The following is a 26,672-nucleotide window of genomic DNA, read 5'->3' as shown; positions in this document are numbered from 1 at the left end:
TGCAATCAGAACCACAGCTGAATTGCCTCTGAGCAGAGTGGGCAGGAGTGCACACCACCCGGCTTGTTGAGGAAGTGCATGGCCACTGTGTTGTCCGTCAGGACGAGGACATGCTTCTATCTGAGAGACAGGACAAAGGCCCTCAGGGCTAACCTGATGGCCTGCAACTCCAGCCTGTTAATATGCCAAACAAAGGGGGGTCTGGGAATCTCTCTACCAGCACAAACACAACCCAATGACCTGTTCTTGGGTGAATAACCCCTGGGAAAGACTCTACCAAGTCTTTAGCTCACTGTCCCTTTCACAGAGAAGAAATATCCCCGCATATCAGTCTTTGTCCTGCCCAGGGGCAGTCCAGCACCGAAATACTAGGCAATTCTCCTCTGAACAAGAGGCAGCCTGTATAACCAATGATTTCGGGGAAGGGTGTGTGTCGAGGAAAGAAGGATCTTCTCTTGGCGGCCTATACTTCCCTGTAAAATTGGCATTCACATGGGGGATGGTACAAGGGTGCTGCCATAAAGATGCTAAAGGGTCCGCAATGGCTGGGTTGCATGTTATGTTCGACTGTGTGACCCTCGTCCAAAATGTCAGTGAGCTCATACCCCCTGAAGCGGTGTGGTGGACACCTTCAACCCAAGGGTGTCAACAACCCTGTGAACCAGATCCCTGAACTTGATATTAGCATGGGTATAGGGCTGATTCTGTGATAACTCAAGGTCTGGGGAAGTATCCAGATCACTGGAGTCTTGTAGACCCTGAGCTATGGCCAATAAATCGGCATGGTTGTCGAATAAATATCAACGCCACCGGCTCCCGTGTAGACGGGGTCAACCGAGTCCTCGGGGTCATCGACGCCGAATATGGAATGCATCGAATCAAAGAAACCCGATCTTGACAAATGAACAGTCGCCGACTGGCGGCGCTGAGGGCTTAAGAATACGTTTCAAAGACGAAGCTTTCAATGCGAAAAGTTCTTTTAGCGCTGAGGGACGCTGGGATAACCGATGGGGGTTGCTCCGGCAACTCATGCCTTGTAGACACAATGCTTGAAGAGGATTTCATTGCCGACAATGTCAACGCAGTGGCTTGCTTGAGGTCGATAGCACAGAGTGCCGACAAAGCTTGCGGGTCGGAGCAGCACCTACAGTAGTTTACCTCTTAAACATTTCTAACATTTAGTATGAAGACGTTACCACTCTTCCCGAGTGGTCGGCCCAACCGAGGGATTACCTTGTTCTGACCATGAGCTGGACTTGCGGTGGCGCTGCTGCTTCTTCTTCCGCGAGGAAGACAACGAGGAATGGCTCCTGGAATCAGACAGTTTCTTGGTTTTCTTGCAATGTCACTCCTTCCACTTGTCGGAAGTGGGATCCTCAGTCTTGGCCTCCGAAGACCAGACGAGCAACCGCGCCGGAGACTTGGCGCATGGTTGGCCCAAGGCCAGTTTCCCTGGCCCTCTCACGCAGGCCTCCGTGTCGTGACTAACATCTAGACACTATAGACAGACGTCATGGGTGTCGGTCATAGACATTTTGGCCTCGCAATCGGGGCATCGCTTGAAGCCGGAAACCCTGTGAGACGACATTGTGTCAAGGTTTTGAAGAAAAAACGTACCAACAGTATGAAAAGAACATTGAGTAAACTCAGTTGTGTTCCTGATACAGTGTGCAGAACAATGAACTGAAGATTGGGGCGTAGTGACGTGCTATAGATACGACACCTGACATCACTTCTGGAGTCGGCGATCGAGAGCTAGACAAGACGGATCGATGATCGGCGGCCGACTCGTGGTCGACTATGCCTCCTGTCGAAAAGTTTCCGAACAGCAGAGCTAGATGATGGATATCTATCATGATGAGGAATCTGCGGGAGAAAAGCAATCCACTGAAGTAAGGACATGTGCAGACTTGAACTCCACTGGTGCAGGAAGGAAAGAACCAAAAGACAGGCCTTCTCTACCTACACCCCAGGACTCTAAAAGCTCTTCCACGTCAACATCAGACTTTCCCCCCATCGATTCTACAGTTAAGGAAGGAGCTCAAGAAACTCTGATCGAAGGAATGGCTCCTCCCCAGAACTTAAGTCCACACACTCGCCACTGCAAACCCTAACTGAGACTGGGTGATCTGCTCCCCACTGTTTCCTCCCCTGGTTGCTTATAGATCTCTTGCTATCCAACTGCCCACCCTTCTCCTCCCTGTCCCGTTAGCTCCCCGATACCTTCTTTCTCTGCTCCCCTCACCATGTTCTTCCGCTTATGATTGAAAGGTGCTGAGTAGATTCCCAAAAATAGGTCCTCACTCAAATACATTAATAATAATAATGATATCTCAAGACAAAAGTGAATAAACACCCCAACATGCATGAAATGGGAATCTGACAATAAAAAAGCGATTTACTGAAAAGAAAATGTTAAATGCAAAATCGTCTACCTGAAATAAGTTGTCAGCCACCGTCAGCCTCTTGCTCTGTTCACCTTTCAGGTTCGACAGGGTTTCATTTAACTGCGTTTTCAGCTGTTAAGAATATGTCAAAGAGCATTTCATTTTATTTTTCAGACTGATGGTCAGGGGTAAGGCATCACAAGTAAACAAGCATTGGCAAGTAAAAAGGCATTGGCAAGGAGAACACATTTGATATTTGTCTTGTAGGAGGAATTACTCACCGTTAATGGTCTTTGTATGGGTCCTCTTCCACAGATTTCTTATTTTACTTGCTGTGGGCTCCTTAAAGGCTTGGCAGAAGAGAGTAAGACCCCTGGTGCCCTTCGATGACTTCTGGTGGTGACAGGTGCATAGGTCACTTTTGGTGTTGGCTTTCGGATTTATGCGGTTGTCTGGGTTTCGGTACTTCAGTGCTGCAGCACAGACATGTGGACGACTTCTGGCGACCTGGACTCGACCTTGGTACCTCCCCAAGTCTGGACCCTTGGGACGTCTCCGTTAGCTTCTGGTGGCAGGAAACCCACCAGCGGACCTTCCTCTGCACTCAGCAACTCTGGACTTTCTCCGGCAGGAAAAAATGGTCAGTGACGATGGCAAGGAAGTCCTTTGAAATGTTCTTAGGCAGTTTGAAACTTTCGTAGTGCCGGGTGTCCAGCAGCATTATGCCAGGGTACTCCCTCTTCTGGGCGGTAGACAGCAACGGCTTCCAGGGGGTCACAAAACGCAATTCCGGACCCTTGGAGACACCAATGGACTTTCTCGACTCAAGATGTCCGGGCACTCCTCTTCAGAACTCATGAAGACCCCTTCTCTGGATGGCAGGCACACAGGACTGGCTTCCAGGGCACTTCCGATGAAGAGTAGCAGTTTGCACGATGGTCCCTCGTAGCTCGGGGAGAGATCTCCTTTGCAGATCTTCTCTAGATCAGTCCTTGAAAGAACATCACAGCTTTTGGATTACACGAAGAAAATGCTGCAGCAGACTTCTCCTCCAGCTGGGTTTCAAGAACAGCTTCTTCAGGCTTCAGCTTCGACTTTAGCTTCTGAACAGCTTTAGTTTCAAGATCAGCTTCTAAACAAATTGGTGAGTGAGAGGTCCCCTGTTGTACACATTTGGTCCCCATTCACTCGGGCTGAGCAAGTCTCAGTCAACCAAACATGCTGAAGGGCATTCATGCAGGCAGGCAGGCAGCCAATAAGGCTCACGGGCATTCAGGCCATTCATTCCACCGAGACACCCATAACAAAGAATGTGGATTGGGGTAAGTACCCAGCCTTTCATCACACTACACTGCATTCCTGTCAGTTTCAGTCTGGGCTGTCTCAGTCATTGTGTCACACACAGAAACCAGGCACCCATAACACAGAATGTGAATTCACTTCAGACTCCACTCACACAGGTCCCACCCCTAGGGTGTACCCACAACACACAGCCCCTGGGAAGGCTCCAGTCAGTCTGACAGGAGGCAGCTCCAGAGTCATATATGGTATTTCAGGAGGAAGGGACAGAGTCAGGGCTTTCCAAGACTTTGGGAAACAAGGTAAAAGCGAATAGAAACCAAGAGGCCACAGTGGTCATCTTGCCTTTCTGCAGGAATCCATTGATTTCTATGGCAGGGCCTGGGTGTCCCAAAAAGGAAGGAAACACTCAGAGCCACTGCCAAGTCAGCATGTAGCTGCCACCAGCCCATACACTGCTCTGTGGACAACACACAAGTACGAACAACACACATAAGTTGTACAAGGGTATACCCCCACCCATGGGTGCCATAAGGGTATCACCATGGGTGTTGTTCACCAAAAGGAAAACACAAGAAGAGCTGCACTGCCAGAGGTCCAGGCTGGACCTCGGTGGCAGAACACCTAGAGAAAACACACACACAGATGTGGTAGGACAAGGACTAGAAGGTCCTGTCCCTCTGTAAGGCATTATCAGCATCACAGTTTGTGTTTGGGCAGTACTGGTGAGCAGAAGACAACTTTCAGATGCAGTTTGTGAAGTTGTTGCATTTTTCAGCTTAAATTGAGACTGCAAACGCACAGCATTCAGGAGACTCAGGTCTATGTGGAACAGTGCTACTGCAAGACAATTTTTGCCGGAGCACATCTCCATCTTGTTCCGGCCCAAATCCTTCCCTGGGTGACAGTACCTTATCTAATAGCAGTGCCTGGCAAATGCTTAATACTTATACACAAGCCAAAACCATTGGATTTGCCAATCCTTATTTTAAATAGGACTTCAGTGAAGGGCATGCAGTGCTTTTAAAGTGAGTGGCTGAAGGGAGGCCTGGTTATTACAGTATCAAATGATTACAGAAAAACAATTACAGAGAGGAAATTTATAATGAAACAAAAATAGCAAAAAAACCACTGACTTTTTGTGGAAACATAGATGGGGTGGGATGCGGGGATACTACTGGTGGGGAAGGGGTTGGGGCAGGCATAAACACATAGGGAAATGGGGGTATTGCCCCCCCCCCCAATAGGGAGGAAAAAAAAATACATCAATATTTTTTTCGCTCTTTTTGTTTTAGTTGAAACATCCCTCTCTGTAATGTATTTGTTATAATCACATAGAACCATTGATTAAACCAGTAGCACACGTACAGCTCCAATCCAGTCATCAACTCTCAGAAGATGGCACTCAAAGTGCCTGCAAGTGTTTTTTCAAAGCAAAGTTTGATGCTAAGAAGGCTGGTTTAAAGCAAGCTCAAAGAGTACCCATGGGGCGGTGTTCTGCAAGGATCTGGCTGGGAATGGCCATAGGATTTAGTATTACCATGGTCAGTCAATGGGTGGGTAAAGAACCAAAAACACCTACAAGCTTAATGTCCCGCCTCAGATGCCATTTCTCGCCATATGTACTCTGTGCAATTGTTCAAAGGAGATGCAAGGCCTGTTACGGCCTGCCTATTCCATGTTCGCACCCTCTCTGCAGTATAATCCATGTCTATTTGGCTATCATAGCCAGAGTATAAACTTCTGGGCTCAGGTCTTATCTGGCTCACTCCTCCCATGATTAGCATCTTTTGTGAAACTTACATCTTTGTAAAAACCTAAAAGTAAGGAAGTACTGTCATTATTTGGGAAGGACCCAACCTTGTGGCTTATAGTAGGGCGGGAAGCCTAGCCCGCAATCATGGATGCCCTGCACTCCCTCTTTTCACAATAATACAAGCGATTTTCACAATTACATGACCCCGACCAAACCGAGAATGTTTTTTGTACTGAGCTACGATAAGCCCTGTTTCCTGCCAATGTCATGCCTTCTTTTAGTTGATGTAATACCAACCTACCGTAAAACCAACTGTCAAAATGTAACATAACTTATTTTGGGGCGGAACAGACCTACAATGCAAAAGCACCCCTTCTAATGTGCAGCTACCATCCCACAAAATGCCAAACATGACAATTCCTTTCCCATACAACAGTAGTTCCATCGCTGTCTTCATCTGCATTCCTTTAGCGCTCTAAACGTTTACAGCGTACAATACCTTTGCACGCATCCATAATATTTCAAATGATATGATTTCAGTTCTACGTTTCAACCCTTTCTCCTAAACACAAAATTCATGATTTATTACTACTTCATTTCTCCCCTACCGCGTATTAGAAACTGGGCCCTGCTGGTAAACCCACCATAGCATACATTGCCTTATGTACCGGCCCAGCTGAAGATATGATATGATAGGGCATTTATAACGCGCTTAATACCCAGATGTTTCTAAGCACGGACCCAGGGATCGAACCTGTGTTGCTCCGTGTTGTCTTGCTTCCAAGGCGAGCACGTTGCCGCTGAGCTATCCTTCCAGGACATGTGGAGGCCTATTTCAACAAGATGGTTGGGGACCAACTGATGAGAGCGGAATTAACCGTGGATGCATACATTAGAATAGCAACCAGGATACGGGTAATAGCTGCCGATTACCCGAGAGGCACTAAAATAATGTTACCACCTGGCCATAAGATCGCAACAGCTGGAAAATGTAGTAATTACATGGGAATATGATCTCCTCTAGTTCGGTCCCCTAGCTCCAACTATGTGCAGATCAGACCTTTCTTCAAGCATAGAGTGGGGGTAGATCTCTTTCTGCGGCAGGAGCCTCCCTCTGGAATGGCCTCCCTGCCCCTCTCTGACTTGAGCCGGCTCTCCTTAAGTTCCCAGAAGCTTCTCAAGGCGTTCCTTTTCTCCACCTCCTTCCCTCTCCCCCTCCCCTGCTAGTCCCCACCTGACGCTGTGACTGGTTGCCTGTGTCTCTTATGAATCTTGGTGGGACCAGGCCCTCTTCGACCAGTCTTCCCCCGCACATCATCCTACCACCACTTGCCCTCTGGAACCCTTTACTGACTAGCCTACTGAGTTTGGTCCCCCCGTCCTCGAACTTGACCCCACTCCTCCTTCCCCGGGCACTTGCCCAGACCCTGGTGCTCCCTCCCTCCTGCACTTCTCCCTCTCCCTATCCTATCCCCTTGCCCTGATCTACCCCCCACCTCATGCACTTCTTGTTACTGCACTTGCACGATCCTAATGTCAAAAGTCCTAGTAGGACCGTTATTGTTGTTTTATCCTGTCCTCATCCCTTTTTTTTGTCTTGTGATGCCCGGAAACACTTTCTGCTGTATAGGTGCCATACAACTGTTAAATAAATAAAAAATGTCAGTACCTGAAAAATGCTTTTTTTATTAGGATTTCAGTGCATGGAAGAGGTATACATCTAGTGGTGGAAGGCACACTTGGTTAAGACATTTTTATTACATCAGTATATATTTACAGCTGCAATGAAGCCATTCATTCTCAGCAGACTGCTTAGAAAATAAAACACTGGCAGGCTAAGGCATGATATCACTGCTTGATAGAGCAAGCTCAAAGAGGATGTGTTTAGTGCTGGGAGAGCCAGGTAGTGGATGGGAACGGCCACAGGGATTAACATGGCCATGGGCTGCCAATGCGTGGGTAACCAAACATGCACAAGCTGTGTATCCCACCTCACAGGCCATCTCTCTCCTACCTGTACTCCAATGGAATAAATTTGGATTGTAGATGGCTCATAAAACAAAAATGTACCAAGACTAAATACAAATGCATAAACATAGGTAGGAAAATAATATCCATTCTTTAACAGGGAAGTTGAAAGGTGCTCTTCGATCCAACAATCTACAATACCCCTGTGCCTCCCCAACAAACTTGGACAGTAAACTTGGCTTCTGCTAAAGGGCCAATCCTATAAACATGAAACTATTGTTGATGCACTCCGACATGTATCACAGAGCAGCCAGCTGGCAACACGGTCCCTCTACATAAGACTACAAGAGCTAAAGATCTCTAGACTGAAAATGGGGCACCCATTCGTTTGCTGCACTTGTTTAAGTTTTCACTTTACTATTTGGGCACAAGTGATAACTGAATAAAGAGGACACATTATTTTGATTAAGGTGATTCGAATTGTGGTCTTGTTTTTGTTGAAGTCTTCCAATGTCTTAATGCAGTCAATCCCCGATGTTCATGGTGCATTTGCACTCAGTTTGTCAAGTTATTGGTTTTAAGAACTCTTAAGATCGTGGTCAATTTCGGTTACTTGCACAGCTGTTTATGAAACTAGCAATCAGCAAAGAAATGATTTGTGTTCTGCCTCTCTTTTTCGTGGAAACGGACCACAGCATCAGACTACCATGGGCCGACATATGAGCACCTTTTAAAATAGGTACTGTACATTTAAAAAACACCAACGTGTGAGGACTCTGGTTAAAAAAAAAAAAGAATATGACGACGTATTGCATATCTATGACAGGTAATGTCCACAGCTGTGCTGCTTCGGAAAATCTTTGGCGCCTGCGTCCTGCGTCGGACGTCGATGCGCCGTCCCCGAGGATCTCCTCCGACGGCCGACGTCACCCGATGTGATAAGTAGGACGCACGACGCCCATATCCTCAGTTATAGTTTTTTCCCAGAACGTGTGCCACCAGTTTTCTGCAAGTCAGACACACAAGGCCTTGCGGAACGCAAGCTGCAAATGTAAAAGAAATTCTGCAGCGGGGAAGGCAAGGAGGGAGTGATATGGAATACGTCGTCGGACCATCCCATCGAAAGAACGTTACCAGGTAAGAAAGTAACTTGTTCTTCGAGGGGATTGGGTCCTCCGACGTATTCCATATCTATGACAGACTCCCAAAGCAGTACCAAGCAAGGAGGTGGGAAAGAATTTAGAATACAAATTTATCATGCCCAATCAAATTGCGGAATAGAGAACTGCCTTGCCAAAGGCCAGATCTTGCCCTCTGATGGAATCAAGGGAATAGTGACGTACAAAAGTATGTACTGAAGCCCAGGTGGCTGCATCACAGATGTGACGAATAGGAACTCCCCTCTGCAGGGCAGTAGACGCAGCCACTTCTCTGGTAGAATGGGCCCGCAAGCCAGCCAGAGGGTCCTTACCCGCCAAGCGGTAACACTCGGAGATAGCTAAAATAATCCGAGACAAAGTCTGTTTCGTCACAGCTTGTCCCAAACGCTTCCCAGCGTAACCAATGAAAAGTTGATTGTCCACTCTGACCCGGGACATGCGCGAAATATAAAAGCTCAACGCTCTCCGAGGATCAAGCCTATGGAGCCTCTCCTCTTCCTTACCAGGATGTGGAGGAGGATAGAACGCCGGAACAACCACCTTCTGGCTCAAATGAAAATCCGAAACCACCTTCGGAAGAAAAGAAGGACGAACTCTAAGGACAACCCTGTCCTTGTGAAACACAGTGAAGGGTTGCTTAACTGAAAGTGCCTGTAACTCACTCACTCTGCGAGCGGAAGTAACCACAACCAAAAACACAGTTTTCAGAGTCAACAGCCTCAAAGGGCAAGAATGTAAAGGCTCAAACGGAGCACCCATAAGAAACTTAAGAACAAAGTTCAAATCCCAACCTGGCACCAAAAAAGATGACGGAGGGAACACATTAGTGAGCCCTTTCAAAAACTGCGAAATTAAAGGAATCTTAAAATAGGAACACTCTTCAGACGAGCACTTAAATATGGACAGCGCCGCCAGGTAACCTTTAATGGTCCCCACTTGCAAGCCCCTGTGGGCCGAAGAAAGCAAAAAAGACAAAACCATGGGAATGTCGCATTCAAAAGGATCCACATTCTGAACTCTGCACCAGTCGCAGAACTTTCTCCAACGGCAACGGTACAGAGACTTTGTTGCCGGCAGCCTGGCCGAGAGCAACACCTCCATCACGTCTTCTGGGAGGTCCCAATCCTTATACCTCAACCTTTCAGAAGCCAAGCATGAAGATTGAGGGATCTGACCTCTGGATGGAGAACCTGACCCCTCCCCCCCCCGTGAGAGCAGATCGTCTCGGTAGAGAAGACGACGTGGAGGGCAGATGGACAAGTCTAGAAGGTCGGGGTACCACGTCCTCCGGGCCCACGCCGGAGCAATGAGGATCATCCGGGAACCGAACCTCCGTAACCTCCGCAACACTTGCGGGATGACGGGGACTGGAGGAAACGCGTACAGCAGTGGGAATGACCACTCCACCACGAACGGTCTCCTAAGGCTCCTTTTGGAGGAAATTCCCGCAAGCAGAACCTCTCGCACTTCCGGTTGACACTGGAGGCGAAGAGATCCACTTGAGGGGTCCCCCAAAGGGCAAAGATCTCCAGGAGAATCTCCTGAGCCAGCTCCCACTCGTGAGAGATCGTGCTCTGCCTGCTCAGAGCGTCTGCCGTCTCGTTGTCGTCTCCGGCCAGATGAACTGCCGAGATCAAAACTTCCTGCTGGATGGCCCAGAACTCGAGCTGCATCGCCTCCCTGCACAGCGGAAGTGACCCTGCCCCCCCCTTTTTGTTGAGGTAGTGCATGGCCACCGTGTTGTCCGTCAGAATCAGGACACTTTTCCCGTGCACAGTCGGCAGAAAAGCCTTCAGGGCTAGCCTGACGGCCCTCAGCTCCAACAGATTGATATGGAGTCTGGAGACCAACGACCGCTGACTGTCAACTCGTAGGATCCACTGCTGCTTCCAGAGGGAAGGGATCTGGGATCATCCTGCAAAACCCATTTGTAGGCGAAAGCACTGGCCGGCCCTGAGCCATATCCAAGATGGCTGCCTGTCTGGCAGGCTCTGCCACGTGCCACTCTGCCATTTTGAAGCCTTGCGCCACACCCTGGGTGGGAAGGCGCGGAGACCCTGAGCCAAGAGAGGCCTCAGACACTAGAGGATACAGCTTAGGTCTTGCACTCGAAACAGCAAAGTCGACCTCAGAGATCCCAGTGGTAGGCGCTGAGCCCTCAGCCGGACGGTCGGTAGTCGCAATGTCCTGATTTGCGACCTCGGAGAGAGCTCCAGTAGGCTGCGAGCCCTCGGCACCTATGCCAGTAGGCACGCTAGATCTAGCCAAGGACAGACTCTTGGAGGTGGCACTCGATGATCCCTTACACCCTGGGATAGAAGAAGAGGATGAGCCTGATCGTCCTTCCAAGGACAGCCTGGTAGGGCCCCTGACCTCTTCAGCTTGGGAGCTGGTAGGCTGGAAGGCCTCAGGTCAGTACCCGGACTGCCCAGAAGAGCCCACAGGCCCCTCGGCTCGGGAGTCGTAGCCTTAGAGGCTTTGGGCCTGCCAGAAATTGAATCTGAAGAACCCTGATCCGTGGGAACACCGGGGAAGGAGTCGCCACGCTGTGGAGCTGTGCTGAATAGAAGGCCTACCTTGTCTTGACGCGAGGTCCTGGAGACAAAGTCCTTGAGGTGTGGCGGAGGAGAAGTGTGGAAGATCTCCCTCCACTGTGACAAACGATTCTTCAATGCCCTGTGACCGAGCGCTGCAGGCCGAACATGAGCCCCAGCGGTGGTCGGGCCCCAAGCACTCAAGACAGAGTGCAAGGGTGTCAGAGGGCGTGAACGAACCGTTGCATGAGGCACATCTCGTGAAGCCTCCTGCGGTTGACATGCGCCGTGCTGACGAGGCACCGAAGGGACGTGAAATAAGAATTGAAAAAACAAACACACAGCAAGCAGAAAGCTAAAAAAAGTATTTGTGCGGGCTGCCAGGTCCAACACCGTCCGTGTGGAAAATGGGACTGAGGTGAGGCGGCGGAGTCTTGGTGGGGCGTTCTCACGCCAGAAGCCACGCCCCTGCGCGCTCTACTAAATTTAAAGGGGAAGCTAATTTTTTCGCTGCCAAAGGTTCCGGTACAGTCTCCATTTTGGGGTACGCCCACAAGGATGGAGTAAAGAGGACAGGACATACAAGTATGGCATATACAAAATATGCCATTACCAAAGCAGCCTGCAGAAGCAGCACTACCGAAAAATTCCTTCAGCTGCAGGAAAAGGGTCTATGAAAATCGGGCCCCCCATTCAAATAAAACATTGGTTGAAAGAACTTTTCCTATTCCCTTTGAATATGTGACGTTTCCTGTGTATTAGCCATGTGTCAGATTCCTTTACTAGGGACAGCAAGATGCGTGCAGTTCTTTGCAGCTCCCCTTACAGATGACAAAGCATGCCGATAAACTCAAAGCTGAAGCAGCCCTCTGCTCGAGAGATCCGGCTTCCCATCCGACATAATGGCAGCACAGTCAATATTTGGTTATCAGTGCACTTGTGTGTGATATTGCCATTGGGCAATCCTCAGTAGATTGCCAAATTACATTATGCATGTTTACTGTGTCCCTTTAATCTATATTACTTTTAAAGTGCCAAAATTAATCAGTTGGTTAAAAAAAACACCCAGTTAATGTGCTCCCACATGAGGTGCAGAGGCATGGGGCTTAGCAGAGCAGCGCTGCCTCTGCACGCCCAGCATAGGAGTAGCGAAGGCATGAGCTCATTGACCATGGTACGTCTTTCTGCTGTCATTCTACTGCTGATTGGGGCTGGAGAGGAGGGGTCGGGCCGAGAATGTTTGCAGAAGAAAAACAACTCCTTTAGAATACCCGCATCCTTTAAGTATGCACTTGCATTGCCAGCAGGAGGCTTACAGATCAAATCAACACCGAACACCGAGTAAATGTGAAAGGGCATCTCACAAAGGCAAACTACACGGTAGCAGATGATTTTGCTCGCTCTGTTAGACTGAGTAGCGGCATAAGGCAACTGGTAAATATATGTAATCATAACACGGAGACAGAATTATATAAAAAATTATAGGCCGTAGGCATTTATTTACAACAATGATTATACAAAAACTTCAGATGTGTGCTTTTGGGCACTAACGAGGTCAGGAGGAGTTATATCCTTAGCGGGGGCATCCTAACGCCATTCACCTCCCCCCCACTGCACGCCCACCACCCAACCAACCTGTAGCCCCGGTATCGTGTAGGCCGGCACCTCCCCCCAGCCGCTCCCCCCCCCCCCACCCTCTCTCCCGTGCCGGCCTTCCCTCCTCCACATTCCCTGTGCACGCAATAATAGGCGGAGACAAGTTGTACGATTGGAAGTGTTAATGCCACAGCAGCTTTATTTTGCATAAAGTCTTGGAGTTATCTTACATACGATCCGTAATTCACCACACCACAGGTTCTTCTACTCCGTGTGAGGTTACCTAGGGTCGCCCCCCCCCTCCCCGGCGGCGTCGTGCGGACGCCTCTGGGGTACCCCGGCCCTGTCTATCTTCTCTCTACCCCGTGTTCATCTGTCGTTGATTACCACTTGCCCCCATCCATATCGTTTAGTTCTCCTCTTAACTTTGGTCCATTGACCCAAAATGCAGCTCTGCCCGCCCCCTCCCCTCTCTGGGTCCCCCAGGTCCCCTTCTATCTAACGCAGGCCGCCCCTTGGCGCCTTGCGACTGGCAAGTTCCTATACAGACACCACCGACAGTGTCCCAACATCACATACATACACCGGGCCGGCCCCGACCTCCGGTGCCGACCCACCACCACTTTCTCCCTGCCTAAAAAGTCATCGTCCAGCGATGTCCATATGTACTAGTGTCCCATACTACTTAGACTCACAGTCCCAACTTCTTCTCTAACACAGCCTCTACTCGAGACCCTCATCCCCCAATTCCTTCCCCCCCCGGGGGGATTCCCCTTGTATACCTTTGTTGTATTTTGACCTTCGTTCTTTTGATCCCCCCCCCGGCCCTCTCTTTTGGGTTTGGAATGGTTTCCAAGACCCCTATCTCCCTCCCCTTTTCCCAGGGCCTCCCCTGAGTCTAGTACTCCTGGGGCACCGTAAGGTCTAATCTGCTGGCTGTGCATTCCCCTATGGGCCTGACAGCGCTTTGCTACAGGGATCGCAATGTAACTCCTCCAAGACTCTCTGCGGGCTGCCGGCGGCAGAGAGTTCCCCCATTTTTTCCTTCCTGCATCTCCTACCCTCACCCGTGCCATCGTGGCCAGTACTCGCCGAATGCAGACATGTTTGAGTATGGATAGAGGAGACCGATTTGTAGGAAGGATAAAGTTACACATACCCTAGTGAGTCAATGTTTGTGGGAGGGGGGGCGCACAGTGAGGGATCTGCCCCCCTTAACCCACCACCCCCCCTTGTGGACAATCCCCTTGTTGAAATCCCTCCTCCGCATTGCGCTTTTACCCTTAAACTCCAACGTAATATCCACCTGAAGCATTGACTGGCCCCACACTGGTGTTTGGCCCCTTTATCGAGAGCGGATGCTGCCCTTTTTATATCCCCTCCGGTGGTTAACGTGTACGAAAAGAAGTAGTAACAGTGCTTTACAGTGCACATATTACGTGCCATATCCCCCAACCGCAATTGCCGCATAGTAAAGTATCACGTCACGTCCGTAGTGCCATGGAAGTGGTTTAAGGTTGAATTCCTATATACAAACATTGCGCTGTTTTAAAATATTATTTGTACCTTTCCTTTGGTTGGAGGTCCGCATAGTTCCGTCTAAACACTTGCCCACAAGGCATTGCACACTCTTTGCCCCCCCCTCTTATTCTCGTCTCCCCCCCCGACTGACTTAACATTTTCCTACCCTACGCACCCCGCACCCCCTGAATGAGCTTCATGCCAGGTAATTCACCACAAGCCCTGCGCCGCGCTGAGTTTGAATATTTGGTTATAGAATTTTTTTTTTTTTTTTTTTTTTTTTGCCCACGGTACTGCAGGCCTTTCCTGTTTTACTTTACCTGTTTTTGGGCTGTTGCGTCTCTTCGTCTTCCTACCTATAGGCGCCCTATTGCCTAAACCCAATATTAACTCACTTAAACGCCAGTGCATTTGCCCTTCTGTAACCAGGACCGTTGTCTGGTAACTGTGGGCACGCCTTTACCTTATGTTGTTCCCCCACGTGGCCACCTTGAAAACAAAAGACAAATTGTGTCAGTATAAGTCATGAGACATTTATATTACTTCACCCTCATAATGGCCACCCTCTGCCACCAGTGCTACCTCCTTTCCTCTAGGTACACTGAACTCCGACTGAAACCCGGACTGAAAAAGCCCCCGTCCAACCGCACAGTTAACAAAACATTACCATATGACCTTTTCATCTTTTGCACCATCGTCTTCTAGCAATACCCTGCGTTTGTGATGACTTGTTCGATCCTTGGTGCATAATCTCATGCTGTAATCCTATCCGGGACTCTTCCGTATGTAATACACACTTTCCCACTTTTGAAAACCCCCCGGCCAACCAAGGCCATGTTCTCCCGGTTCCTCCCCTTTGCGGCCTCTCCTCATACGTTGCACTTTGCTCGCAATGGACTACTGTCTGCACTGCCCACCCCCCACCCCCATCCAACTTCTCCCCCAACTAGCCGCCATTGGCCCCGCGGTTACACAACCGGGCCTCCGACCCCCGAACGCCTCTCTGCTACCCGTTCATGTATATATACCAATTGTGCATTTCCATCCTTGCGCTCCATATCGTGCTATGCTGCCCTTCCCCCCCCCCACCTTTGCTGCCCGCCCCATGCACCTCGGCCCTTGGAAGCCAGCCCCCTTTTGCCACCAGTTCTCATCGACTAATCCCTGTACGTAATCCTATTGCCGCTGCACTCATACATCTCTTTAAAACGACGTTCCTGCCAGGCTATCTCATTTTTCCCGTGCCCCGCCACCAACCCGCATCAAAGTAAACCGTCCCTAGAGAAACCCCTGCAGCCAGCTCGGTGGTTCCCCCCTCCCCCCTTTCCTTAGGAGCATCCGGCACCTGGGCTGGTCGGAGTTCTCACCTGAGTTGCCCATCCCCCATCTAACTCACCACCCTTTCTAAACTCGGCATAGTTTTAGGTGCTACGGCAGTGCGAAATCTGCCCCCGTTGTAGCTGTGTTCCTCCTCTTTTCCCCCTTTTCCCCTGTGATGCGGTTGGGTGTGCACAACACATGGGCACCTCCGCTCCAGCTCCCGGAAAGCAGCGCTCCCCCGCCCGAATCTCTCGCGGGATGCAAGCCCGCCTGCAGTCCCCAAAGTTACCTCCCTGAAATCGGCCCTGTCGTGCCCAACCTACTCACCAAAACCAAACCACTGTGAAGGGCCGCTCCCGGCGGCCTACCCGGCCAATGTTCAAATAACGGGGAGCAGCATGACAGCACTGACAGTCAAGAAATGCAAAGGAAAACACATGGAAAACGATACAGCGGGAAACAAAAGGGAAAAAGATACAAAGCAACGTGGCAAACCACTCGAGCATATGTCAGTCACCCATCAAAATTCCTCCTTGGAATCCCCGATACCCACGAAACACGTGATGGTCGTCACCCTCGCGGTGACCGCCGCATCCGCGAAGGCTGCCAAGCACCCGTGTGTATTTGCATGACAGCTGTGCCAGTCGCAATTGTCGGGAACGCACCAAGGAAAACGAACAGCGCCCCGCATCCAGCCCTCTCCAATACCGTCCCAATGCCGCGCCAGCACTCCCCAATGGCCCCGCGTTCCTCACACCCAACCCCATGGACCTCATTACACGTGCAACGAGGCCCCCCGTACCCCATCCAAAGGGTTCCTATTTACATAGGACTGTCCTACTACGGAAGGGACTAGGTATAAAGTATGGTAGAGAAAACAACAAAGGAAAGTCGGCGATAATAACGCATACCAAGGAGGTAGGTCACTAACGATTTGAGCGAGCAGTCGGCCGCCATTTTTCGTTCTGCGCGACCGGGAGGTGGTCATTCATGACTACTGGGACCCTTAACCCCCCCACAAACAAGTGACGCGAGAAGCGCACTACGCCAAGGCGACAGGCTCACTGTTCATTGCCATCACAAAATAAAGAAGTTGCCCACAGTGTACGTTTATAGGCTATCAAGTTCGCCATAACTGCAATGTCATGTACCGATGAACATGGCCGCTGCCGCCATCCTGTGGTACACGCACTGCACCCACCACCTCACGAGGTTCGCGATGAGGCAAGAATCCGGCCCTCCTTGAAAACGCGTACAACGACCAGGAACAAGGCACTCGAGGACCGGTAAGGCCACAATAAAGATACGGGGAACCCATGTTAAAGATTGTTACCACGCACCTTCGCCCACGCCAGCTAATGAACGGCCTGTAAACTATCACCCACCCGTGACCAATTACCGGAATGGTACAAAATGTTGTTAAGTACTTACAATAGCGTAACAGCGTATAAAAGATCTACGAACACACTCGCAAGTTCCCGTTTGTAAAACGCACCAGATATATCGCCTATGCGAGACGCTCTGAAAAATGCTTTTACATTTAATTTAAATCACTCTGTAAACACACAAACACCCGCACGCACGGCTAAGGTCTAAACCGTTAGCGAACCGGCAGTTGCTCGCGCTGCTTACCTCGCTCACTATCCTTTCTTTAAAGTTGACATACACTACATGAACAACCTCAGCTAGTATACAGGATGCAGACACAAATGTATACACATGACATTCATACATTAACTTTTATGTTCTTAAAAACTAACAAAAAAAAAAAAAAAAATCATTTTAAAAGGTTCTCAGCTCGTCACCCTAAATGCTAAGTTGCTGTGCTTTTCTACTGGCCCAATCACCATGTGTAGTCGGGAGGAGTAATTGGGCTGGTTCAAAACGGAGCTGTGCTCCGGGGGAATTTTACTGTGATGGCACGGGCTGCTCATTTCACCTGTCCGAATAGTCACCACGTGTACATTGCATGCTCGGGAGCAATGCACGTCTGAATCACTACCACAGCTATATGTTTGACAAACACGCCGCCATGTCTATGTTGCCAAAATGCGCTCTCTCTTTATGCGAAGCAGCCAGCATCCTATATTCGAGGCACCCACACCATTCAACGCCTAGCCCTGCCCCCACATACACCCGACAATCCATCCCATACCTGCCCCACGCGCGAAGGGTGGGAGAGGCGAGTTCCCCCAGTTAATTGCGTCCATCTCCAGCACCGCATGTACCAGTTTCAAAGCGCCGCAGCCACCGAAAAGCAGACGACCTCGCTGTGCGCTAGTCGTGTTCCCGAACAGTGCAACAATGAAACCCAAAGCAAAAGATGGGGCAATTCCGTAGGTCCAATAAGCTACCCATTGCCACAACCCTCTTCTCCCAAATCACTCCTGGCCACCGCATACAACCTCGGAAGCATAAAGGGCTGGGAAAAGTACCAAAAGCGACAGGGCCGAACAATCCGTCCCAGCTGCATGGCAGCAGAAGGGAACTGTGCTCCGCCAGCTACGGTGCAGGCCAGCAGGGCCGCTCATGCCGGCGCAATCCGGTGAGGCTCCCCACAGAATGACTGCAAGAACAAATGGGGCACTGGGGGGTGCGGGGGACAAACGCTCGAGCGCTGCGTTACTCTTTATACTGTGGAGAATCGAGGCGCTGCGAGAAGGAAGAGTCTGCTGTCGCCCCTACTGGCCCGAACCTGGGCCCTGGTCTCCCAGTCCAACAGCCAGCGCGACCATACCCGCACCCCCCTGCTGCAGTTGCCCTTTCAAACATTTGAAAGTAGTCTCAACCGCCAGCACGACTATACCCGCATCCCCCTGCTGCGGTTGCCCTTTCAAACATTTGCAAGTATTATCGTCGCTGCTCTCGTTTGTTGTGGAGTTACCAGCCCTGCTCTAGGAAATGAGGCCGTACCTAAGGTAGCACCGCGCATTTCCTTCCCTATGAGTGTCGCACCCGCCTACATCGGGGACCATGGCACCTAAACACGCGAACCGATTATGGCGCTCCCATTCACCGTGTTACCCAAACAAACTAGGCCCTCCGCCCCCACATCAACCCGGCGCCTCATAGCGCATTGCCTGCTGGTGTTTGTTGCCAGCAATGAATCCAACAATGGCCCCCGCCTGTAAGCGTGCCTTCCAAATTATAAATGACTACCAACTATCCACGGGGCCCGCAAGTATGTTATCTCCTAAGCCTTACTACTCTTATGGCGCAATCCCGCCACTGCCTAGAAACACCAACGGCACAGGACAAGACCCCCCAACATTACTCAACAGTGCCGCATATTTTCTATGTATCTATTTTAGAGTGTTACAAGGCCCTTCCTATTGCCTCAACCATACACATCTCCCGGAGGGAAAACCAGAATATGATCCCAATCACAAGCAGGACTCAAAGCGGGCGGCACCGCGACCGTCCTTCCTTACTGCATAGTGACTGCTCTTTTGCTTCCCCCAACACAACCACCTCGGATACCTTGCTTGCCAGCGACTCGCCGTAGGAATACTCATTGCTGCTAACATTACTATACCGCCAACAAAACGGCACTACCGCACCTTTCCTCCCTGAATGAAGACTTAACCTTCAATAATCCCAAAACGGTGCAGTCATTACCTTTGCTCTCTCTGAAACCTTCAAACTCCTTATCCGCCAGGAACCAAAAGCACCCTCGCTGGAACACTGGAACCGTCATGCTGCATCCCACGAACCGGAGCAGCCTTCCTTCCATCAGGGCAGCAAAACGAAAACCTTCTTCTCTGTGAAACGGGCAGGCGTCCTACGGCAGCGGCTGCTTCTTCTTGTGCCACACGTGGGAGGGGGGCAGGAAGCCGGAGGAAGAGATCGTTCCTGCGACGATCCTACCCTTTTGTAGGGTCTTTCCCCCCCCTCGGCTTCCTGTCCCCCCCCCCAAACAATCCCAGGTACCCCCCAGCCACTTCCGGGGCGGCCCCCACCCCCTCGGCCCCCCCCTCCCCGCGGTCGTGAGTTGACCCCTCCCCCCGCGCCCCCGTGTGCCGCCAGGCAGCTGAGGCTCAGGGGGGGGGGCGAGTCTCTGGCCCGGCAGCCCCCACTAAGGGGCGGCGCCTGCCATGCCGCGTCCCGCGGCGCATTCGCCCGCCGTTCTCGCCAGCGTTACCTGATGATAGTCCAAACGCACAGGTCCGTGTAAACGGGACCTGTGGCCATTATGGCTGGCACCTTCTCTTTTAGTGATGAGGGCAGCCTCCTCCCTGACCTGTGCCGCCAAACCTTTGGCCCACGGCATCCCAAACAACATTGTTGTCTTCTTACACAATCACCGCCGTGCGGTGGCTGGTATTTTGTCATACTTGTTTTGTAGGGTGGGTTGGGTGGTAAAGAATCTTTTACTTTTACGGGTAGTGCTCCGATCAGAGCTCGACCATTGTGGCTTTTCTTTGCGCCACTGACCACAGTACTTATAGGGCACGATTGCCCCGGGGCTTCATTTTCCCAGTGAGGCGGCATGATCAAAAAAGGAGCCGTTTATGGCCGAAGACCTCTTCCAGTTGTAGTGTTATTTTCATTTCACACTTCTTCTCTACTTTGTCCCCCCCATCCTCTCTGCATCCCGTCTTTCTTTGTCAACTTATGTTCTGCCTTCAACGTTCCCCCTACTCTTTGAAGTGCAAGGTGTTGTGACACCTCACACTTCAACTACCTGGCGCCAGGATGAGCTTGTATCCTGGGTGGAGTGGGGGAAAGCTCTGCAGACAGCAGATGGGGCACCAGATAGTGCAGGCTTGTTCTCCCCACCCCCCACCATCTGCTTCGCCCATGCCACATTTGCCCAACACCAGTGACCTTTAGCTCCAAGCCTGGGGGCATTCCACGCCACTGGGCATAAGTCAGGGAAGAGTGAGTGCTTGCGCACGTGTGCTTTCTGTGAGATGGAGAGCGCTACGTGCAGTGCATGAGTTTATAACAGACATATCCATGGCAGTTCACACCCTGTGCCTTACATCAGCATGCTGCAGGCTCCCTGCATTGGTAGAGCACTTAACTGAACCGTCTATCCAACTTGGCCGCCAGCATGGAAGAGCTCAAAGAGTTCCTGAGATGGGCAGGAAGGGGTGGGATTAGTTATAGGGATTAGCATGGCTAGGTGCAGGCAATGCGAGAGCTTAATCACCAAACACACACCTAATACACTGTGTGTCCCTCCTCAAATGTCATTTGTGTGTGCCCCTTTGTCAGATGCTCATTTCCCTATATACACATAAATCAGTATTTGAATGAAACCGTGAAGTACCTGAAGTACTGTTTACTGGCGCAGAGCTTCGTTTCCACGTTTTCTCACTATTGGCTGGATCCTGGCATCTGAGCGCTCCTGTTGCCGTGCTGATAACTTAACTACAGGTGGACCGTTTATGCAGTGACACTGCACTGCCTTGGGCCCTTTAAGAAATAAGGTTACTTTTGGGTTAGTCTGCCGCACGAGCTGCTTGAAATAATTCGAAGGCCACCTTCTAAATACATCTTTTGTTTCTAGACTCTCTTGACTGGTGGCCCCGCCCCCTGGACTTTGCTGCGCCTTCTCTCCCTTCAAATACCCACCAGCCAGCGCACCCGTGTGTGCACCGTGAAGTAGCTGAAAGTAGTGTTTACTGTTCATGGTGCGCGGCGCTGGCATAATTGCTAACAAAGGGATCCTAACGTTGATCCGTCTCACCTCACATTCCCTATAAAAGGTGAGCCCAAACCAGAAGTGAATAGAAATCACATGTCACACATGAATTCATGTACCTATGAGAACTAGCAAATATAGTCAGAAGCAACCACTGTATGCTGTTTGATTTACAAAGATTAATATCACTGCATCATTTTATACCAAGTTTTCTGTTTTTTCTTCATTTTATTTTTGCTTGCTGTTTGTCGTTTTTTATTTTTTATCTTTTTATAATATCGTACAATTTTATGCTGATTCTTCTGTCATTTATACTTATTTGTTCTTATAATTTGGCATGGCAGCTGGTCCATACACCTTGAAAACAGGAATGCCGTGCAATATTAATTCTGAGCTAGTTGAACAACCACTGAATGTCGAGGCTAAGAAAAAAACACAACTGCCTCCCAATCCAAAATAGGAGGCTTGCAAAAAAGAATACAACGCTCCGTCTCTCTGGCATCTGACATACGCCAATTCTGCACTGGTGACCTGACAATGCGTGAGTTAAAAGTACAAAACTCTAGTGCCTCACGCACAACTTCTCACGCAACATCTAAATCTCTGAACTTATTGTTGACGGATGTAGCCAAACATTCTAACGATAACACATGAACTCATATGTGTTATACGAATTCTAGTGCTAACCAACTGCCCTCGGGATTAACAAATCCTACTCCAGAATCTATAACTGAAGCAATGTCAAGTACATCCTCAAACATACCATGCTCCACATTCGCCACCTCCAGTACCCAACTAGAGACACATTTAGAAGCCCCAAATGGGCCCGACTCAAGGCAGGCTATAGAAACTTCTGATTTAACAATGCTCTCTGCATACAATAGCGGTGAACTGATTGCAACACAGCCTCTCATAACATTACATAGCCACTTATTAGCACAAGATACTGAGCTGCTGGACTTGCCTGTGCAGCCATGCACAGTCCTTGCATAACACAACTTGCAAGCAGCTCATGAGGCCATGGTCATCGCAGGCGAGATAGACGAGGATATGATTAGTTTCATGAACATATCTAATACCACCTGCATAGATGCCACCAATGTCATGTATATTTGTTCAAATACTGGTGGCATGACTCAGCAAAGTCAAGGGAGCAACATAGTCACAACTCAAAAAGGAACGCCTTCCAAACAACTGACACCTCCTAACTTCCAACCAATGGCGATAGAGACAAAAATTCCAGCTAATGAATTGTCCAAATCACCCGCCATGTTTGACAAATCCCCAGGATGCTCATCTAACTATTCGGTATCATTTATTGCGCCCACCCCTTGGGGGACACATTTTGATGTGCAACCCTCTGACCATAACTTTTTTATTAATGGCTTTTGAGCTGGTTGCCCCTCCTTTCCGGGGGCCCCAGCTCTTAATAATACACTATGTGCCATGAACACAGCATTAATGGCAATAGCAAGATTGTACAAGGTCCTGGAAACTAAAATAAACATTCAGACGCAAATCTTACAACTACTAAGAGAAGGGTTAAAGATTTCCGATACACCCAAATCTGTTGTGGCACCACCCTTGTTGGCTTCTAAAGCTGCAGGGGCTCTCACTATGGCCCCCCAAACCGATTATTGTGGAAATCAGATAAATGCACACATAGTGAACATACGATGCAACAAAATTCCCGGGTGACGGAAAAACCGAACGTTAAAGAAAGTGTCATCGGCACCACCCATGACACTCAAAGTGAGAGGCAGGCAACCATTGGTAAAACAACAAAAAATATAGTTTGCCCAGACAAAATCTGTGAGGGGGTTGAGATTTGTGCCCACATGGACTTCCAAACCAAAACATCGACACTGACCGCCCCCAGTCCGGATGATGTCACAGAAATGGCCAATTCCAACTTGTTAATCGATTTGGATCAACCTAGTTCTAAAAAAGTTCCGGCCCCGGTGCAACATCATAGCCTGAAACTGACTAACCCTTTTCCCTTATGGGAAAGACAGTGATGTGTCACCAATTGAAAAGAAAGAAACCAGTGATGTTACCCAAACGCAAAGTAATAAAAAATTCACCAATGAAAAAGATATGCACAAAAACGAGTGACCCAGACACTGTCAAACTGCAGGGCTTAATCCCAGCACAACTGAGTCAGCCTAATATAAATCAAATTTCAAATGTGCCTTTTCCCCAGGAACATGAGCCCCTAAACACGTTAGTGGCTTTGATATCTAACCCAAATTCAAGCGATAATAACCAACCCCTCCACCAAGAGCAACAAGGAGTTAATTCACAAATCTGCCCCTCACTAGAAGAAATACAAGAAATCAGGGGGGCAATAGCTCTTCACTTCGTGCAAGCCTCTGCACCCTCTGTGCTGCAAACAAAAGAATCTTTGGCTTTAAAAGCCAATCTAAAGCTAAGAGCAAACCCCCAATCCTCTCAGCCTGAACAGGATTCGAGTCAACTCACAAATCGGTCCCTCTCTAGAAGAAGTACGGAATGAAATCAAGGGGGCCTTATCTCAGCATTTTGCAAAAGCAATTGTACCCCCTGCTATTAAAGTAAAAGATCCTTCCATACAACTCATGGATGACAAATTGCAAGAGGATCCCACACAAATAATTTCCACTAGGCAGGATTTGCATGATGAGATCAGAGATTTCATAGCGCAATACATCGCGCAATCCAAAGACGCCTTGGGCTCCTTGATAGTGACCCAGCAACCGTCTGCTGTGATGCCAGACACATCTCAATTATTGAAAGGGCCAACTGCCAAATATGGTGACGTGATCCCTTCGATTACAAAGCCTCAAACAACAAAAGCATCTAGTACATCAGACTCCTTGGGATCTGATCGGCAGGCCAGGCCCATGCTCATGGAGCTTACTTACATTGTCATTGTTTGGTGATGTCTTGCCGCCCACATCCTTTCATCAAATATGATCTAAATCGAATGAGCATTTTGAACATCTGTGCAGAGATATCAACCCTTCAAGACCTAACAAGTACAGACATTGACTTAGTGGAATTCATCAATCATAATGACTTGTCTAAAGTAAGACTATTCATGTGATCAGGGATCACATTGAATGCAATGTGGCAAGCAAGAGCAGAATTCTACAATTTAGGTTTTGTGGTAGCACAAGACATAATCCAAGGGACGCCTCTACTGACACCTACACCATCTTCCAGAATCTATCCCAACATCACGAACATGCCCCAGTCTTATCACTCAAGCAAGGCTCCATTTGCAGACTCCAATCCCCACCAATATAACTCATAACAATGCAAGGCAGACAAAGACATCAAATTGATCTCCTGGAACATGCGTGGCCATAGACACTTCTTAAATACGTGGAACAAGGAACTTAATAACTTTGACATCGTTGTTCTCCAGGAGACATGGCTTGTCAATGAACTCACATGGGACCCATACTACATCATCATGACCCCTGCGATCAAGAACTTGTTTGGCCGCCCAATGGCAGGCCTCTTGGTTGCAGTCAAAAAGTCCTTGAATCTGCAAATAATCTCATGTTCTTCTCCGTCGCCTTATATTCAAATAGTAAAGTTACATAAGGTGTCCATTACAATTGTAATCGTCAACTTGTATTGGGGAAAACAACAATTATCAGCGGTGCAGTTCTTCTCGCATATCTCTGATGTGCTTAACTCATTAATTATGGATAAAACTATAAATCACACAATTCTCAAGGGTGATTTAAATTTACATCTACTGTCAAGCAAGTCTAAGAGTCACTCGCCTCACGAGCTACAGTGGACGGAAATGATGAGGGATAGAAATCTTATAATGCTAAATGGCTCCACATTCGGGGACATCCCAGCCAAGGCTACCTGGCACAGGGATTTATCAACAGCACATTTGGATTACATATATGCGGAGGTTGCCCACATGGACATGGTAATTTCCCTGACAGTGTGCGAGACAGATTTAAGCAATCATAACCAACTATGCTTGACATGGAAATGGCCAGGTCGGCTTCATCCTGCTAATTTAAATACACAACAGAATTTACAATCCATTGAAATTAACCAGGCAGGGAACCGTATCAAATGGACCGATCACAAGCTTATAATCTACACTCATGCATTAGAAATTGACTTGGGAGCTTCACATGACAAAGAAGGAGGCTGCTATATCCACACTATGCAAATGTTCACTGAAAGGGGACCCAATGGACGTCGGCATGATGTTAGGCATGCTCATGCATTCGATCCAGAGCTTAAAATAAGGAAAAATCAGCTGCGCAAAGATATACGACATCTCTCCACAAACCTAACGAAAAAGAATATTGATCTGATAAAGAGTCTAAAACAACTCTACAAGAATTGGTGTGATCCGCGGCGATCCGCGCAATATCAAATTGATGGTGAGAGAATGTTGACCCAGATTCTGGCTAAATCAACTGGTGGCATATGGTCCTTGCTTAACAAGGCATCTCTCTCATCCCAAGCTGCTTTGCAAACTAATCCAATTCCGGAATCAATATGGTCTGAATATTATGCTGGCCTATATCGGACCCCCTTTCTGCTAGTCAAGCTGAATTGGACAGTCTTAAAAATGAATTCACACTTTGACTTTGATATGGACGATATACTGCATTGCATTGAAAACTGAGTAGATCTCGAGCAGCTGGTTCAGATGGACTTGACAATTTAACGATAACGCAGAATCCAATTAGATGGGCAGCCATCTTATATAAAATCTTCAAACATACATTGCAGACTGGCCAGATACCCTGTTCATGGAATAGTTCCAATATACAAAAAAGGTCCCAGGATTGATCCAAAATCGTAACGACCTATCACCCTCTTGGACTGTCCTGGAAAGATCTTTGCACGCCTTTTAGCTGCATTTAATGTGTGGCTGACTACACAACAGCTTAGGGATTAATTAATTTCAAACTGGGTTCGTAGCAGGCCTTGGAACATCAATTCATTTGATTACCCTCAATTCTCTCATAGATGTCCATAAACAACGTAAACAGCCTATTTTTGTAGCCATTATTGATTTTCGAACTGCGTTCGATGCCGTACCTTGAGAGTTGCTTTTTAAGAAACTTTTGAATAAGGGCTGTCCCTGGTCGATCCTTCAAGGGATAATCCTGCTTCATTCCAACACTAGCATCCAAGTCCGCCTCCGTAGAGACGGTATACTGTCCGCCGACATCAAAACAGATCGCAATTTGAAGAAAGGATGCCCTTTAGCGTCCGCAGTATCTAATTTTTTCATCTCGGACATAGGCCATAGCTTCAAGGGCCTGAATATTGATGCCCCAAGACATAGAGGAACTCCCATAAATTGGCTTTTATACGCCGATGACATGGTTCTCCTATCAAAGACACCACAGGGCCTTAAAACTATGTTGAAAGCACTCAACGAATATGCGCAATCTAACTGCATATCTATTAATGCGACCAAAACACAGATTATCCAATTTGGAAATC

At 48.8% G+C, this 26,672-nt stretch overlaps 1 protein-coding gene across 3 annotated transcripts in view; it reads right to left on the bottom strand.

Annotated features, from left to right (window-relative positions):
- Positions 1-26,672, bottom strand: part of KTN1 (kinectin 1) — a 3,101,875-nt gene that overhangs the window by 149,936 nt on the left and 2,925,267 nt on the right. For all 3 annotated transcript variants that reach the window (XM_069637667.1, XM_069637665.1, XM_069637666.1), the window contains one exon: positions 2,436-2,519. In XM_069637667.1, coding sequence (XP_069493768.1) covers positions 2,436-2,519 — 84 coding nt within the window. The remainder of the gene's footprint in view (positions 1-2,435; positions 2,520-26,672) is intronic.

This window comes from Ambystoma mexicanum, chromosome 14 (assembly GCF_040938575.1).
Source record: "Ambystoma mexicanum isolate Mex_15411 chromosome 14, UKY_AmexF1_1, whole genome shotgun sequence".
In the NCBI taxonomy this organism is placed as follows: Eukaryota; Metazoa; Chordata; class Amphibia; order Caudata; family Ambystomatidae; genus Ambystoma; species Ambystoma mexicanum.
Note: the sequence above shows the minus strand (reverse complement) of the source record. Positions and strands in the feature narration are given on the sequence as shown.